The sequence below is a fragment of the Oncorhynchus masou genome, chromosome 5 (assembly GCF_036934945.1).
Source record: "Oncorhynchus masou masou isolate Uvic2021 chromosome 5, UVic_Omas_1.1, whole genome shotgun sequence".
NCBI classification, from domain to species: Eukaryota; Metazoa; Chordata; class Actinopteri; order Salmoniformes; family Salmonidae; genus Oncorhynchus; species Oncorhynchus masou.
The window spans coordinates 12,512,121-12,529,591 of NC_088216.1; the positions used below are offsets into that span (position 1 = coordinate 12,512,121).

The 17,471-nt window shown below is 45.4% G+C and overlaps 2 protein-coding genes across 7 annotated transcripts in view; both read left to right on the forward strand.

Moving 5' to 3' along the window:
• The first annotated feature begins 312 nt into the window (after positions 1 to 312).
• Positions 313 to 4,203, forward strand: LOC135533249 (variant surface antigen E-like). Of its 3 annotated transcripts, none has more exons than XM_064960669.1 (5): positions 313 to 488; positions 836 to 1,147; positions 1,535 to 1,594; positions 3,088 to 3,195; positions 3,336 to 4,162. In XM_064960669.1, exons 1-5 carry the CDS (start codon positions 449 to 451, stop codon positions 3,704 to 3,706), a joined length of 891 nt encoding a protein of 296 aa, XP_064816741.1. In that variant the 5' UTR covers positions 313 to 448; the 3' UTR covers positions 3,707 to 4,162. The 3 variants fall into 3 exon arrangements, with proteins under 3 accessions (XP_064816741.1, XP_064816734.1, XP_064816729.1); XM_064960662.1 differs by having other exon boundaries at positions 812 to 1,147; positions 3,336 to 4,158; XM_064960657.1 differs by lacking the exons at positions 313 to 488; positions 836 to 1,147; positions 1,535 to 1,594 and adding an exon at positions 1,722 to 2,476 and having other exon boundaries at positions 3,336 to 4,203.
• Positions 4,204 to 11,140: 6,937 nt separating this feature from the next.
• LOC135533276 (polymeric immunoglobulin receptor-like) overlaps positions 11,141 to 17,471 on the forward strand; it is a 28,115-nt gene continuing 21,784 nt past the window's right edge. For all 4 annotated transcript variants that reach the window (XR_010454477.1, XM_064960683.1, XM_064960689.1 and 1 more), the window contains exon 1: positions 11,141 to 11,660. Coding sequence is in view for 3 of the 4 variants with exons in the window: in XM_064960683.1 (XP_064816755.1) it covers positions 11,618 to 11,660 (43 nt within the window). In the remaining variant the exon portion in view is untranslated. The remainder of the gene's footprint in view (positions 11,661 to 17,471) is intronic.

Consider the following 17,471-nt stretch of genomic DNA (forward strand, 5'->3'; position numbering starts at 1 on the left):
AGGTTTTAACCAATCAGCATCAAGGATTATACCCACCCATTGTATAATTTAAGATACACTTAACCAAGTGTCCATATGCATGTATATTTATTCAAACAAACACACAAATATAAGTGTGTTTGTGCATGTTTGTCTAAAAAAAAACACTGACATGAAAGAAAACCCCAGATATCAACATACAGTAGAGAAAGAGGAACTGACGATTACAATCGAGAGAGGGGGGGGGAGGGAGGGGGGGGAGGGAGGGGGAGAGGGAGAGAGAGAGAGAGAGAGAGAGAGAGAGAGAGGGAGGGAGGGAGAGAGAGAGAGAGACTGAACTAAACAGCTACCAGAACTCTTAAACATGGTTAGAGTTGTGTTCATAGCTACGAGGAGGGACTGGGAGAGAGTCTGAGTGAGTGGAGAACAGTATAATTTGTACAACATAGGAGGGAAGCCAGAGAGAAGAATGAGGAATCTGATGTCTGTCAACATCAGCCTCCTCTGTGGTGAGAACTATTAGAATATATTACATTAATACACACCCCATATTCAACTGTGTTACTCACTGAACACAGCACATAATTCTTGGCATGTATGATTGTACGCTACAGTGATCAATACTGTACTTTACTTTATCCTTCAACACTGTTTTGCTGTTTTGCTGTAGTCATGAACACATACATGTACTGTACCACTCAGTCCCAGATTATTAAACATTCTCTATCTGTCACTCAACTATCTCCCTTACCTGACTGTCTGTGAAACATGGTGACTATGGCAACTGTTATTGAAGAGATGATGTGAATGTGTTTCTTTGGTTGTTTCATAGCTGTGATCTGTGTGGTGTCAGCAGTGATCACAAAGAGAGGGACAGAAGGAGGAAATGATATCATTCAGTGTCCTTATGACCGGGGGTTTGAGACACACCAGAAGTACCTCTCTAAAGGGATCTGGGCCGACCGGGTTGATGTGATCAGAACCCAAACGCATCGGCATCCAGCGGTGACTCATAAAGGGAGATTCTCTCTGTATGACGACACAGAGAGAAGAGTCTTCAGTGTGACCATCACTAACCTGGTCCCAGAGGATTCAGGGACCTACTGGTGTGAAATAAACACATGGAGGTGGTATCACAAGACTGAAGTCAGGATCACTGTGGACAGAGGTTGGTGTCGAAGACGTTCTGTCAGTGTGTTTATGTCTGATTACATTTGACACATTATATATTTGTGTTGATGCATTATATCTCTATCTCTCTCCCTCACGCTCTCTCTCTATCTCTCTCCCTCACTCTCTCTCTCTATCTTTCTCACTCACTCTCTCTCTCTCGATCTCTCTCCCTCACGCTCTCTCTCTATCTCTCTCCCTCACTCTCTCTCTCTATCTCTCTCACTCACTCTCTCTCTCTATCTCTCTCCCTCACGCTCTCTCTCTATCTCTCTCCCTCACGCTCTCTCTCTGTCTCTCTCTCTCTCTCTCTCTCTCTCACTCTCTCTCTCTCTCTCTCTCTAATTGTTTTCACCTTATTTATTTGACTCATTTGTTCCAACAGATAGGACCAATGGAACAGTAGGAGCAACAGCATCACCCACAGACATAACTAGAACACAAGGTAACAACAGCATCATCACATACATGACTAGAACACAAGGTAACAACAGCATCATCACATACATGACTAGAACACAAGGTAACAACAGCATCACCACCACAGACATGACTAGAACACAAGGTAACAACAGCATCATCACAGGCATGACTAGAACACAAGGTAACAACAGCACCACCACCACAGACATGACTAGAACACAAGGTAACAACAGCATCGCCAGAGACATGACTAGAACACAAGGTAACAACAAGATCACCACAGACATAACTAGAACACAAGGTAACAACAGCACCACCACAGACATGACTAGAACACAAGGTAACAACAGCATCACCACCACAGACATGACTAGAACACAAGGTAACAACAGCACCACCACAGACATGACTAGAACACAAGGTAACAACAGCATCACCACCACAGACATGACTAGAACACAAGGTAACAACAGCATCACCACAGACATGACTAGAACACAAGGTAACAACAGCACCACCACAGACATGACTAGAACACAAGGTAACAACAGCACCACCACAGACATGACTAGAACACAAGGTAACAGCATCACCACCACAGACATGACTAGAACACAAGGTAACAACAGCATCACCACCACAGACATGACTAGAACACAAGGTAACAACAGCATCACCACAGACATGACTAGAACACAAGGTAACAACAGCATCACCACCACAGACATGACTAGAACACAAGGTAACAACAGCATCACCACCACAGACATGACTAGAACACAAGGTAACAACAGCACCACCACAGACATGACTAGAACACAAGGTAACAACAGCACCACCACAGACATGACTAGAACACAAGGTAACAACAGCATCACCACCACAGACATGACTAGAACACAAGGTAACATAATGAACCCTCGGCACCACATGACCCTGAGAGATAAACTACAACTACCAAGCATCCTGTCTCCATAAACTGCAACGATGAATGTAAAGATACACCACCTTGTGGTGGAAACTAGTAATTACATCTTCCACCTCCAGACAGTAAATAACATTGAACCACATTAACAACACATTGACTTTTTCTGATACTTTATATTAGATTGAATAATCTGACTGTGACTATTGACATCTCATTGACATTTCCTCTCTATGTTCTGCTCTCCTCAACACCACCTGTTTCTCTGTCTAATGTTGTCTTCCCTCCTCCCTCCCTCTGAAATGGTAGAAACCCAGAGGTACAGTACAGTAGAGTACTGTCTCTGGGTGTTCTAGGTGATGTGATGTTCTCTGGTGTTGTTCTGGGTGTTTTAGGTGATGTGATGTTCTCTGGTGTTGTTCTGGGTGTTTTAGGTGATGTGATGTTCTCTGGTGTTGTTCTGGGAGTTCTAGGTGTTGTGATGTTCTCTGGCATTGTTCTGGGTGTTCTAGGTGATGTGATGTTCTCTGGTGTTGTTCTGGGTGTTTTAGGTGATGTGATGTTCTCTGGTGTTGTTCTGGGTGTTCTAGGTGTTATGATGTTCTCTGGCATTGTTCTGGGTGTTGTTCTACTACTGCTGGGTCTGCTGCTGTTCATGTTCTTTAGACAGAGGAGAGACAGAGACAGGAGACCAACAGGTACACAAGTTGTCACACACAATCATTATTTAAAAAATTAACAAATATGTCAAAAATAAATATAGATTTTTTTTCTAAATAACATCTTTGTTTTCTGACTCCTTGACAACCAACTTCTGACTCCATGACAACCAACCAAGATCCAGACACAGGAACCATCACTAACCCCATCTACGCCACAGCAACCAATCAGAACCCAGATACAGCCTGTGACATCACCACCATCCATACCAACGCAACCAATCCTCGTCGAGATGACATCCACTTCAACGTTGGTCCGTCTACAGAGGTTTCAGACAATGTGACCTATGCTACTGTCAACTTCCCCAGAGATCCATCCTGTCTCCACTATGCTACTGTCAACTTCCCCAGAGATCCAGCCTGTCTCCACTGTGCTACTGTCAACTTCCCCAGAGATCCAGCCTGTCTCCACTATGCTACTGTCAACTTCCCCAGAGATCCAGCCTGTCTCCACTATGCTACTGTCAACTTCCCCAGAGATCCATCCTGACTCCACTATGCTACTGTCAACTTCCCCTGAGATCCAGCCTGTCTCCACTATACTACTGTCAACTTCCCCTGAGATCCAGCCTGTCTCCACTGTGCTACTGTCAACTTCCCCAGAGATCCAGCCTGACTCCACTATGCTACTGTCAACTTCCCCAGAGATCCAGCCTGTCTCCACTATGCTACTGTCAACTTCCCCAGAGATCCAGCCTGTCTTCACTATACTACTGTCAACTTCCCCTGAGATCCAGCCTGACTCCACTATGCTACTGTCAACTTCCCCAGAGATCCAGCCTGACTCCACTATGCTACTGTCAACTTCCCCTGAGATCCAGCCTGTCTCCACTGTGCTACTGTCAACTTCCCCAGAGATCCAGCCTGTCTCCACTATACTACTGTCAACTTCCCCTGAGATCCAGCCTGTCTCCACTATGCTACTGTCAACTTCCCCTGAGATCCAGCCTGTCTCCACTATGCTACTGTCAACTTCCCCTGAGATCCAGCCTGTCTCCACTATGCTACTGTCAACTTCCCCTGAGATCCAGCCTGTCTCCACTATGCTACTGTCAACTTCCCCTGAGATCCAGCCTGTCTCCACTATACTACTGTCAACTTCCCCTGAGATCCATCCTGTCTCCACTATGCTACTGTCAACTTCCCCTAAGATCCAGCCTGTCTCCACTATGCTACTGTCAACTTCCCCTGAGATCCAGCCTGTCTCCACTATGCTACTGTCAACTTCCCCAGAGATCCAGCCTGTCTCCACTATGCTACTGTCAACTTCCCCAGAGATCCAGCCTGTCTCCACTATGATACTGTCAACTTCCCCTGAGATCCATCCTGTCTCCACTATGCTACTGTCAACTTCCCCTAAGATCCAGCCTGTCTCCACTATGCTACTGTCAACTTCCCCTGAGATCCAGCCTGTCTCCACTATACTACTGTCAACTTCCCCTGAGATCCAGCCTGTCTCCACTATGCTACTGTCAACTTCCCCTGAGATCCAGCCTGTCTCCACTATGCTACTGTCAACTTCCCCTGAGATCCAGCCTGTCTCCACTATGCTACTGTCAACTTCCCCTGAGATCCAGCCTGTCTCCACTATGCTACTGTCAACTTCCCCTGAGATCCAGCCTGTCTCCACTATGCTACTGTCAACTTCCCCTGAGATCCAGCCTGTCTCCACTATACTACTGTCAACTTCCCCAGAGATCCAGCCTGTCTCCACTATGCTACTGTCAACTTCCCCTGAGATCCAGCCTGTCTCCACTATGCTACTGTCAACTTCCCCTGAGATCCAGCCTGTCTCCACTATGCTACTGTCAACTTCCCCTGAGATCCAGCCTGTCTCCACTATACTACTGTCAACTTCCCCAGAGATCCAGCCTGTCTCCACTATGCTACTGTCAACTTCCCCTGAGATCCAGCCTGTCTCCACTACGCTACTGTCAACTTCCCCTGAGATCCAGCCTGTCTCCACTGTGCTACTGTCAACTTCCCCTGAGATCCAGCCTGTCTCCACTGTGCTACTGTCAACTTCCCCAGAGATCCAGCCTGTCTCCACTATACTACTGTCAACTTCCCCTGAGATCCAGCCTGTCTCCACTACGCTACTGTCAACTTCCCCTGAGATCCAGCCTGTCTCCACTATGCTACTGTCAACTTCCCCTGAGATCCAGCCTGTCTCCACTATGCTACTGTCAACTTCCCCAGAGATCCAGCCTGTCTCCACTACGCTACTGTCAACTTCCCCAGAGATCCAGCCTGTCTCCACTATGCTACTGTCAACTTCCCCTGAGATCCAGCCTGTCTCCACTATAATACTGTCAACTTCCCCTGAGATCCAGCCTGTCTCTTCTATGCTACTGTCAACTTCCCCAGAGATCCAGCCTGTCTCCACTGTGCTACTGTCAACTTCCCCAGAGATCCAGCCTGTCTCCACTATACTACTGTCAACTTCCCCAGAGATCCAGCCTGTCTCCACTATGCTACTGTCAACTTCCCCTAAGATCCAGCCTGTCTCCACTATGCTACTGTCAACTTCCCCAGAGATCCAGCCTGTCTCTACTGTGCCTGTCTCCTTCAGTAAAGACTCTGATGCTAGTAACCACCCAGACACTGACCCAACAGCTGTAGACACCTCACCATTAAACTCTCTGCTACATAGTCTACTACTGTAGACACCTCATAATGTACTGCACAATTAAACACTCTGCTACATAGTCTACTACTGTAGACACCTAATAATGTACTGCACCATTAAACACTCTGCTATATAGTCTACTACTGTAGACACCTCATAATGTACTGCACCATTAAACACTCTGCTACATAGTCTACTACTGTAGACACCTCACCATTAAACACTCTGCTGCATAGTCTACTACTGTAGACACCTCACCATTAAACACTCTGCTGCATAGTCTACTACTGTAGACACCTCATAATGTACTGCACCATTAAACACTCTGCTACATAGTCTACTACTGTAGACACCTCACCATTAAACACTCTGCTGCATAGTCTACTACTGTAGACACCTCACCATTAAACACTCTGCTGCATAGTCTACTACTGTAGACACCTCATAATGTACTGCACCATTAAACACTCTGCTGCATAGTCTACTACTGTAGACACCTCATAATGTACTGCACCATTAAACACTCTGCTACATAGTCTACTACTGTAGACACCTCATAATGTACTGCACCATTAAACACTCTGCTACATAGTCTACTACTGTAGACACCTAATAATGTACTGCACCATTAAACACTCTGCTACATAGTCTACTACTGTAGACACCTCATAATGTACTGCACCATTAAACACTCTGCTACATAGTCTACTACTGTAGACACCTCATAATGTACTGCACCATTAAACACTCTGCTACATAGTCTACTACTGTAGACACCTCATAATGTACTGCACCATTAAACACTCTGCTACATAGTCTACTACTGTAGACACCTCATAATGTACTGCACCATTAAACACTCTGCTACATAGTCTACTACTGTAGACACCTCACCATTAAACACTCTGCTGCATAGTCTACTACTGTAGACACCTCACCATTAAACACTCTGCTGCATAGTCTACTACTGTAGACACCTCATAATGTACTGCACCATTAAACACTCTGCTACATAGTCTACTACTGTAGACACCTCACCATTAAACACTCTGCTGCATAGTCTACTACTGTAGACACCTCACCATTAAACACTCTGCTGCATAGTCTACTACTGTAGACACCTCATAATGTACTGCACCATTAAACACTCTGCTGCATAGTCTACTACTGTAGACACCTCATAATGTACTGCACCATTAAACACTCTGCTACATAGTCTACTACTGTAGACACCTCATAATGTACTGCACCATTAAACACTCTGCTACATAGTCTACTACTGTAGACACCTCACCATTAAACACTCTGCTACATAGTCTACTACTGTAGACACCTCATAATGTACTGCACCATTAAACACTCTGCTGCATAGTCTACTACTGTAGACACCTCATAATGTACTGCACCATTAAACACTCTGCTGCATAGTCTACTACTGTAGACACCTCACCATTAAACACTCTGCTGCATAGTCTACTACTGTAGACACCTCATAATGTACTGCACCATTAAACACTCTGCTGCATAGTCTACTACTGTAGACACCTCATAATGTACTGCACCATTAAACACTCTGCTACATAGTCTACTACTGTAGACACCTCATAATGTACTGCACCATTAAACACTCTGCTACATAGTCTACTACTGTAGACACCTCATAATGTACTGCACCATTAAACACTCTGCTACATAGTCTACTACTGTAGACACCTCATAATGTACTGCACCATTAAACACTCTGCTACATAGTCTACTACTGTAGACACCTCATAATGTACTGCACCATTAAACACTCTGCTGCATAGTCTACTACTGTAGACACCTCATAATGTACTGCACCATTAAACACTCTGCTACATAGTCTACTACTGTAGACACCTCATAATGTACTGCACCATTAAACACTCTGCTACATAGTCTACTACTGTAGACACCTCATAATGTACTGCACCATTAAACACTCTGCTACATAGTCTACTACTGTAGACACCTCATAATGTACTGCACCATTAAACACTCTGCTACATAGTCTACTACTGTAGACACCTCATAATGTACTGCACCATTAAACACTCTGCTACATAGTCTACTACTGTAGACACCTCATAATGTACTGCACCATTAAACACTCTGCTACATAGTCTACTACTGTAGACACCTCATAATGTACTGCACCATTAAACACTCTGCTACATAGTCTACTACTGTAGACACCTCATAATGTACTGCACCATTAAACACTCTGCTACATAGTCTACTACTGTAGACACCTCATAATGTACTGCACCATTAAACACTCTGCTACATAGTCTACTACTGTAGACACCTCATAATGTACTGCACCATTAAACACTCTGCTACATAGTCTACTACTGTAGACACCTCATAATGTACTGCACCATTAAACACTCTGCTACATAGTCTACTACTGTAGACACCTCATAATGTACTGCACCATTAAACACTCTGCTACATAGTCTACTACTGTAGACACCTCATAATGTACTGCACCATTAAACACTCTGCTACATAGTCTACTACTGTAGACACCTCATAATGTACTGCACCATTAAACACTCTGTTACATAGTCTACTACTGTAGACACCTCATAATGTACTGCACCATTAAACACTCTGCTACATAGTCTACTACTGTAGACACCTCACCATTAAACACTCTGCTACATAGTCTACTACTGTTGACACCTCATAATGTACTGCACCATTAAACACTCTGCTACATAGTCTACTACTGTAGACACCTCATAATGTACTGCACCATTAAACACTCTGCTACATAGTCTACTACTGTAGACACCTCATAATGTACTGCACCATTAAACACTCTGCTACATAGTCTACTACTGTAGACACCTCACCATTAAACACTCTGCTACATAGTCTACTACTGTAGACACCTCACCATTAAACACTCTGCTACATAGTCTACTACTGTAGACACCTCACCATTAAACACTCTGCTACATAGTCTACTACTGTAGACACCTCACCATTAAACACTCTGCTACATAGTCTACTACTGTCACTGATCTGTATGGAACAGCATTAATTCATGTTTTCATTCATTGGTGTTTTACATCGTGCTTCTACACCTGCATTGCTGCTGTTTGGGGTTGTAAGCTGGGTTTCTGTACAGCACTTTGAGATATCAGCTGATGTACGAAGGGCTAAATAACATTTTATTTTAAAATCATTCATTTATTATCTGTTTTTTAATTCATTCATTTTTTTACAAATAATTATTATTTTAAATTGTTCATATGTGCATTATTTTGTTCATTCAATCAGTCATTGTTTCTACTGTGAATGTAACACTGACTTGAACAAACAGAGACAGTTTGTAGCTTTTAGGAACCTTTGATTATTCAGTGTTTTTTACTCCACTTGATGGGAAATGAGACTCTGTGTATTTATCAATAAAGCACCCATATATTTCTATGTGTTTGATACGTTCCATTCTAGACATTACCATAAGTAGTCCTCCCCTCACCAGCCTCCACTGGTGCTGTCAGTAAACTCAGTATCTGTCTCATCAGCAAGTACCGCTGTCACAAGACACACAGAGCTGAGATGTAGGGGCAGATGAAGGGAGAGAGAGATGGAGGGAGAGAGAGATGGAGGGAGAGAGAGAGATGAAGGGAGAGAGAGATGAAGGGAGAGAGAGATGGAGGGAGAGAGAGATGGAGGGAGAGAGAGATGGAGGGAGAGAGAGATGAAGGGAGAGAGAGATGAAGGGAGATAGAAATGGAGGGAGAGAGAGATGGAGGGAGAGAGAGATGGAGGGAGAGAGAGATGGAGGGGGAGAGAGATGGAGGGAGAGAGAGATGGAGGGAGAGAGATGGAGGGAGAGAGATGAAGGGAGAGAGATGGAGGGAGAGAGATGGAGGGAGAGAGAGATGGAGGGAGAGAGATGGAGGGAGAGAGAGATGAAGGGAGAGAGAGATGAAGGGAGAGAGATGGAGGGAGAGAGAGATGGAGGGAGAGAGATGGAGGGAGAGAGAGATGAAGGGAGAGAGAGATGGAGGGAGAGAGAGATGGAGGGAGAGAGAGATGAAGGGAGAGAGAGATGAAGGGAGAGAGAGATGGAGGGAGAGAGAGATGGAGGGAGAGAGAGAGAGATGGAGGGAGAGAGATGGAGGGAGAGAGAGATGAAGGGAGAGAGAGATGGAGGGAGAGAGAGATGCAGGGAGAGAGAGATGAAGGGAGAGAGAGATGGAGGGAGAGAGAGATGGAGGGAGAGAGAGAGAGAGATGGAGGGAGAGAGATGGAGGGAGAGAGAGATGAAGGGAGAGAGAGATGGAGGGAGAGAGAGATGCAGGGAGAGAGAGATGAAGGGAGAGAGAGATGGAGGGAGAGAGATGAAGGGAGAGAGAGATGAAGGGAGAGAGAGATGGAGGGAAAGTGAGATGAAGGGAGAGAGAGATGGAGGGAGAGAGAGATGAAGGGAGAGAGAGATGGAGGGAGAGAGAGATGGAGGGGGAGAGAGATGGAGGGAGAGAGAGATGGAGGGAGAGAGATGGAGGGAGAGAGATGAAGGGAGAGAGATGGAGGGAGAGAGATGGAGGGAGAGAGAGATGAAGGGAGAGAGATGGAGGGAGAGAGAGATGAAGGGAGAGAGATGGAGGGAGAGAGAGATGAAGGGAGAGAGAGATGGAGGGAGAGAGAGATGAAGGGAGAGAGATGGAGGGAGAGAGAGATGGAGGGAGAGAGATGGAGGGAGAGAGAGATGAAGGGAGAGAGAGATGAAGGGAGAGAGATGGAGGGACAGAGAGATGGAGGGAGAGAGAGATGAGGGAGAGAGAGATGGAGGTGTTAGAATAGTGTTAGAATAACGCCTCCAGTCTGCATGAATGTATGAATGTGTTTCTGTGCTATGATCAATAGAGGACTCTCTCACTCTCTTTTTCTCACTGATCTCATTTTCTCTCTCTCTCTACTGTGCGATGTAGGAACAAAGATGTGATTGGTTAAGGAGGAAGAGGGAGGGGCTGTCAGACATAACATGTGGTAGGAGGGTTTGAACTAGTAGAGAGAGAGAGAGAGATGCAAAAATAGGGAACTACATAGTTGTAAGACTGCAAAGAGTGAGTGAGAGAGAGAGGGAGGGGCAGAGAGAGAGAGATACAGAAGTAGGGAACGACATAGTTGTAAGACTGCAAAGAGTGAGTGAGAGAGAGAGGGAGGGCAGAGAGAGAGAGGGAGGGGCAGAGAGAGAGAGAGATACAGAAATAGGGAACTACATAGTTGTAAGACTACAAAGAGTGACTGAGAGAGAGAGGGAGGGCAGAGAGAGAAAATAAAGTACATGAAGTTTGTATTTAAGTTCCTATAAGTAGAGAAGAACGGAGAAAGTTACAGACTTGGACAAACAACATTATATCAGGACCTATAGACACCTGGACCAACCTGGAGAGAACACAACATTATATCAGGACCTATAGACACCTGGACCAACCTGGAGAGAACACAACATTATATCAGGACCTATAGACACCTGGACCAACCTGTAGAGAACACAACATTATATCAGGACCTATAGACACCTGGACCAACCTGGAGAGAACACAACATTATATCAGGGCCTATAGACACCTGGACCAACCTGGAGAGAACACAACATTATATCAGGACCTATAGACACCTGGAGAGAACACAACATTATATCAGGACCTATAGACACCTGGAGAGAACACAACATTATATCAGGACCTATAGACACCTGGACCAACCTGTAGAGAACACAACAAGATGAGGATCCAGCTGATAGTCATCCTCCTCTCCTTCATGACAGGTAATAAGCTTGTTATAACTCTCTATAACAATGTAATAACATCCAGTTAGGTTTCTTATAAAGGCTGCTACTACAGATCAGGAAACACTACGGTGTGTGTGTATGTGTGTGTGTGTGTGTGTGTGTGTGTGTGTGTGTGTGTGTGTGTGTGTGTGTGTGTGTGTGTGTGTGTGTGTGTGTGTGTGTGTGTGTGTGTGTGTGTGTGTGTGTGTGTTTAACTTGAGGATGCCACTGGTGTAGGAATTCTAACAGTAAGTAAATTTATCATCTCTGTATAGTCAACTCTACCTACATGTACATATTACCTCAATTAGCCCAACTAACCAGTGCCCCCGCACACTGACTCTGTACTGGTACCACCTGTATATAGCCTCCACATTGACTCTGTACTCGTACCACCTGTATATAGCCTCCACACTGACTCTGTACTGGTACCACCTGTATATAGCCTCCACATTGACTCTGTACAGGTACCACCTGTATATAGCCTCCACATTGACTCTGTACTGGTACCACCTGTTTATAGCCTCCACATTGACTCTGTACAGGTACCCCCTGTATATAGCCTCCACATTGACTCTGTACTGGTACCCCCTGTATATAGCCTCCACATTGACTCTGTACAGGTACCACCTGTATATAGCCTCCACATTGACTCTGTACTGGTACCACCTGTTTATAGCCTCCACATTGACTCTGTAGTGGTACCCCCTGTATATAGCCTCCACATTGACTCTGTACTGGTACCACCTGTATATAGCCTCCACATTGACTCTGTACAGGTACCACCTGTATATAGCCTCCACATTGACTCTGTACTGGTACCACCTGTTTATAGCCTCCACATTGACTCTGTAGTGGTACCCCCTGTATATAGCCTCCACATTGACTCTGTACTGGTACCACCTGTATAAAGCCTCCACATTGACTCTGTACCGGTACCACCTGTATATAGCCTCCACATTGACTCTGTACTGGTACCATCTGTATATAGCCTCCACATTGACTCTGTACCGGTACCTCCTGTATATAGCCTCCACATTGACTCTGTACTGTACCAGTACCCCCATGTATATATATAGCCTCCACATTGACTCTGTACTGGTACCACCTGTATATAGCCTCCACATTGACTCTGTACTGGTACCACCTGTATATAGCCTCCACATTGACTCTGTACTGGTACCACCTGTATATAGCCTCCACATTGACTCTGTACAGGGACCACCTGTATATAGCCTCCACATTGACTCTGTACTGGTACCACCTGTATATAGCCTCCACATTGACTCTGTACCGGTACCACCTGTATATAGCCTCCACATTGACTCTGTACCGGTACCACCTGTATATAGCCTCCACATTGACTCTGTACTGGTACCACCTGTATATAGCCTCCACATTGACTCTATACTGGTACCACCTGTATATAGCCTCCACATTGACTCTGTACTGGTACCACCTGTATATAGCCTCCACATTGACTCTGTACTGGTACCACCTGTATATAGCCTCCACATTGACTCTGTACCGGTACCACCTGTATATAGCCTCCACATTGACTCTGTACTGGTACCACCTGTATATAGCCTCCACATTGACTCTGTACCTCCACATTGACTCTGTACCACCTGTATATAGCCTCCACATTGACTCTGTACTGGTACCACCTGTATATAGCCTCCACATTGACTCTATACCGGTACCACCTGTATATAGCCTCCACATTGACTCTATACTGGTACCACCTGTATATAGCCTCCACATTGACTCTGTACTGGTACCACCTGTATATAGCCTCCACATTGACTCTGTACCGGTACCACCTGTATATAGCCTCCACATTGACTCTATACTGGTACCACCTGTATATAGCCTCCACATTGACTCTGTACTGGTACCACCTGTATATAGCCTCCACATTGACTCTGTACTGGTACCACCTGTATATAGCCTCCACATTGACTCTGTACTGGTACCACCTGTATATAGCCTCCACATTGACTCTGTACTGGTACCACCTGTATATAGCCTCCACATTGACTCTGTACTGGTACCACCTGTATATAGCTGTACTCTGTACTGGTACCACCTGTATAGCCTCCACATTGACTCTGGTACCACCTGGTACCACCTGTATATAGCCTCCACATTGACTCTGTACTGGTACCACCTGTATATAGCCTCCACATTGACTCTGTACTGGTACCACCTGTATATAGCCTCCACATTGACTCTATACTGGTACCACCTGTATATAGCCTCCACATTGACTCTGTACTGGTACCACCTGTATATAGCCTCCACATTGACTCTGTACCGGTACCACCTGTATATAGCCTCCACATTGACTCTATACTGGTACCACCTGTATATAGCCTCCACATTGACTCTGTACTGGTACCACCTGTATATAGCCTCCACATTGACTCTGTACTGGTACCACCTGTATAAAGCCTCCACATTGACTCTGTACTGGTACCACCTGTATATAGCCTCCACATTGACTCTGTACTGGTACCATCTGTATATAGCCTCCACATTGACTCTGTACCGGTACCTCCTGTATATAGCCTCCACATTGACTCTGTACCAGTACCCCCTGTATATAGCCTCCACATTGACTCTGTACTGGTACCACCTGTATATAGCCTCCACATTGACTCTGTACTGGTACCACCTGTATATAGCCTCCACATTGACTCTGTACTGGTACCACCTGTATATAGCCTCCACATTGACTCTGTACAGGGAACACCTGTATATAGCCTCCACATTGACTCTGTACTGGGACCACCTGTATATAGCCTCCACATTGACTCTGTACCGGTACCACCTGTATATAGCCTCCACATTGACTCTGTACTGGTACCACCTGTATATAGCCTCCACATTGACTCTGTACTGATACCACCTGTATATAGCCTCCACATTGACTCTGTACCGGTACCTCCTGTATATAGCCTCCACATTGACTCTGTACAGGGACCACCTGTATATAGTCTCCACATTGACTCTGTACCGGTACCACCTGTATATAGCCTCCACATTGACTCTGTACCGGTACCACCTGTATATAGCCTCCACATTGACTCTATACTGGTACCACCTGTATATAGCCTCCACATTGACTCTGTACTGGTACCACCTGTATATAGCCTCCACATTGACTCTGTACTGGTACCACCTGTATATAGCCTCCACATTGACTCTGTACCGGTACCACCTGTATATAGCCTCCACATTGACTCTGTACTGGTACCACCTGTATATAGCCTCCACATTGACTCTGTACCGGTACCACCTGTATATAGCCTCCACATTGACTCTGTACTGGTACCACCTGTATATAGCCTCCACATTGACTCTGTACCGGTACCACCTGTATATAGCCTCCACATTGACTCTATACTGGTACCACCTGTATATAGCCTCCACATTGACTCTGTACTGGACCACCTGTATATAGCCTCCACATTGACTCTGTACCGGTACCACCTGTATATAGCCTCCACATTGACTCTATACTGGTACCACCTGTATATAGCCTCCACATTGACTCTGTACTGGTACCACCTGTATATAGCCTCCACATTGACTCTGTACTGGTACCACCTGTATAAAGCCTCCACATTGACTCTGTACTGGTACCACCTGTATAAAGCCTCCACATTGACTCTGTACTGGTACCACCTGTATATAGCCTCCACATTGACTCTGTACTGGTACCACCTGTATAAAGTCTCCCTACTGTATAAAGCCTCCACATTGACTCTGTACTGGTACCACCTGTATAAAGCCTCCACATTGACTCTGTACTGGTACCACCTGTATATAGCCTCCACATTGACTCTGTACTGGTACCACCTGTATATAGCCTCCACATTGACTCTGTACTGGTACCACCTGTATAAAGTCTCCCTACTGTATAAAGCCTCCACATTGACTCTGTACTGGTACCACCTGTATATAGCCTCCACATTGACTCTGTACTGGTACCACCTGTATATAGCCTCCACATTGACTCTGTACTGGTACCACCTGTATATAGCCTCCACATTGACTCTGTACTGGTACCACCTGTATATAGCCTCCACATTGACTCTGTACTGGTACCACCTGTATATAGCCTCCACATTGACTCTGTACTGGTACCACCTGTATAAAGCCTCCACATTGACTCTGTACTGGTACCACCTGTATAAAGCCTCCACATTGACTCTGTACTGGTACCACCTGTATATAGCCTCCACATTGACTCTGTACTGGTACCACCTGTATAAAGTCTCCCTACTGTATAAAGCCTCCACATTGACTCTGTACTGGTACCACCTGTATAAAGCCTCCACATTGACTCTGTACCGGTACCTCCTGTATATAGCCTCCACATTGACTCTGTACCAGTACCCCCTGTATATAGCCTCCACATTGACTCTGTACTGGTACCACCTGTATATAGCCTCCACATTGACTCTGTACTGGTACCACCTGTATATAGCCTCCACATTGACTCTATACCGGTACCACCTGTATATAGCCTCCACATTGACTCTATACTGGTACCACCTGTATATAGCCTCCACATTGACTCTGTACTGGTACCACCTGTATATAGCCTCCACATTGACTCTGTACTGGTACCACCTGTATAAAGCCTCCACATTGACTCTGTACTGGTACCACCTGTATATAGCCTCCACATTGACTCTGTACTGGTACCATCTGTATATAGCCTCCACATTGACTCTGTACCGGTACCTCCTGTATATAGCCTCCACATTGACTCTGTACCAGTACCCCCTGTATATAGCCTCCACATTGACTCTGTACTGGTACCACCTGTATATAGCCTCCACATTGACTCTGTACTGGTACCACCTGTATATAGCCTCCACATTGACTCTGTACTGGTACCACCTGTATATAGCCTCCACATTGACTCTGTACAGGGACCACCTGTATATAGCCTCCACATTGACTCTGTACTGGTACCACCTGTATATAGCCTCCACATTGACTCTGTACCGGTACCACCTGTATATAGCCTCCACATTGACTCTGTACTGGTACCACCTGTATATAGCCTCCACATTGACTCTGTACTGATACCACCTGTATATAGCCTCCACATTGACTCTGTACCGGTACCTCCTGTATATAGCCTCCACATTGACTCTGTACAGGGACCACCTGTATATAGTCTCCACATTGACTCTGTACCGGTACCACCTGTATATAGCCTCCACATTGACTCTGTACCGGTACCACCTGTATATAGCCTCCACATTGACTCTGTACAGGGACCACCTGTATATAGCCTCCACATTGACTCTGTACCGGTACCTCCTGTATATAGCCTCCACATTGACTCTGTACCGGTACCACCTGTATATAGCCTCCACATTGACTCTATACTGGTACCACCTGTATATAGCCTCCACATTGACTCTGTACTGGTACCACCTGTATATAGCCTCCACATTGACTCTGTACTGGTACCACCTGTATATAGCCTCCACATTGACTCTGTACCGGTACCACCTGTATTTAGCCTCCACATTGACTCTGTACTGGTACCACCTGTATATAGCCTCCACATTGACTCTGTACCGGTACCACCTGTATATAGCCTCCACATTGACTCTGTACTGGTACCACCTGTATATAGCCTCCACATTGACTCTGTACCGGTACCACCTGTATATAGCCTCCACATTGACTCTATACTGGTACCACCTGTATATAGCCTCCACATTGACTCTGTACTGGTACCACCTGTATATAGCCTCCACATTGACTCTGTACTGGTAC

What these genes read in the sequence shown, in the direction of transcription:
- LOC135533249 (XM_064960657.1), top strand. Translation starts at nt 1,738, where the DNA reads ATGACTAGAACACAAGGTAACAACAGCACCACCACCACAGACATGACT. An exon ending in AGACATGACTAGAACACAAG is followed by an intron (nt 2,477 to 3,087) that starts GTAACATAATGA and finishes TGGGTGTTCTAG; the next exon opens with GTGTTATGATGTTCTCTGGC. An exon ending in CAGAGACAGGAGACCAACAG is followed by an intron (nt 3,196 to 3,335) that starts GTACACAAGTTG and finishes CAACCAACCAAG; the next exon opens with ATCCAGACACAGGAACCATC.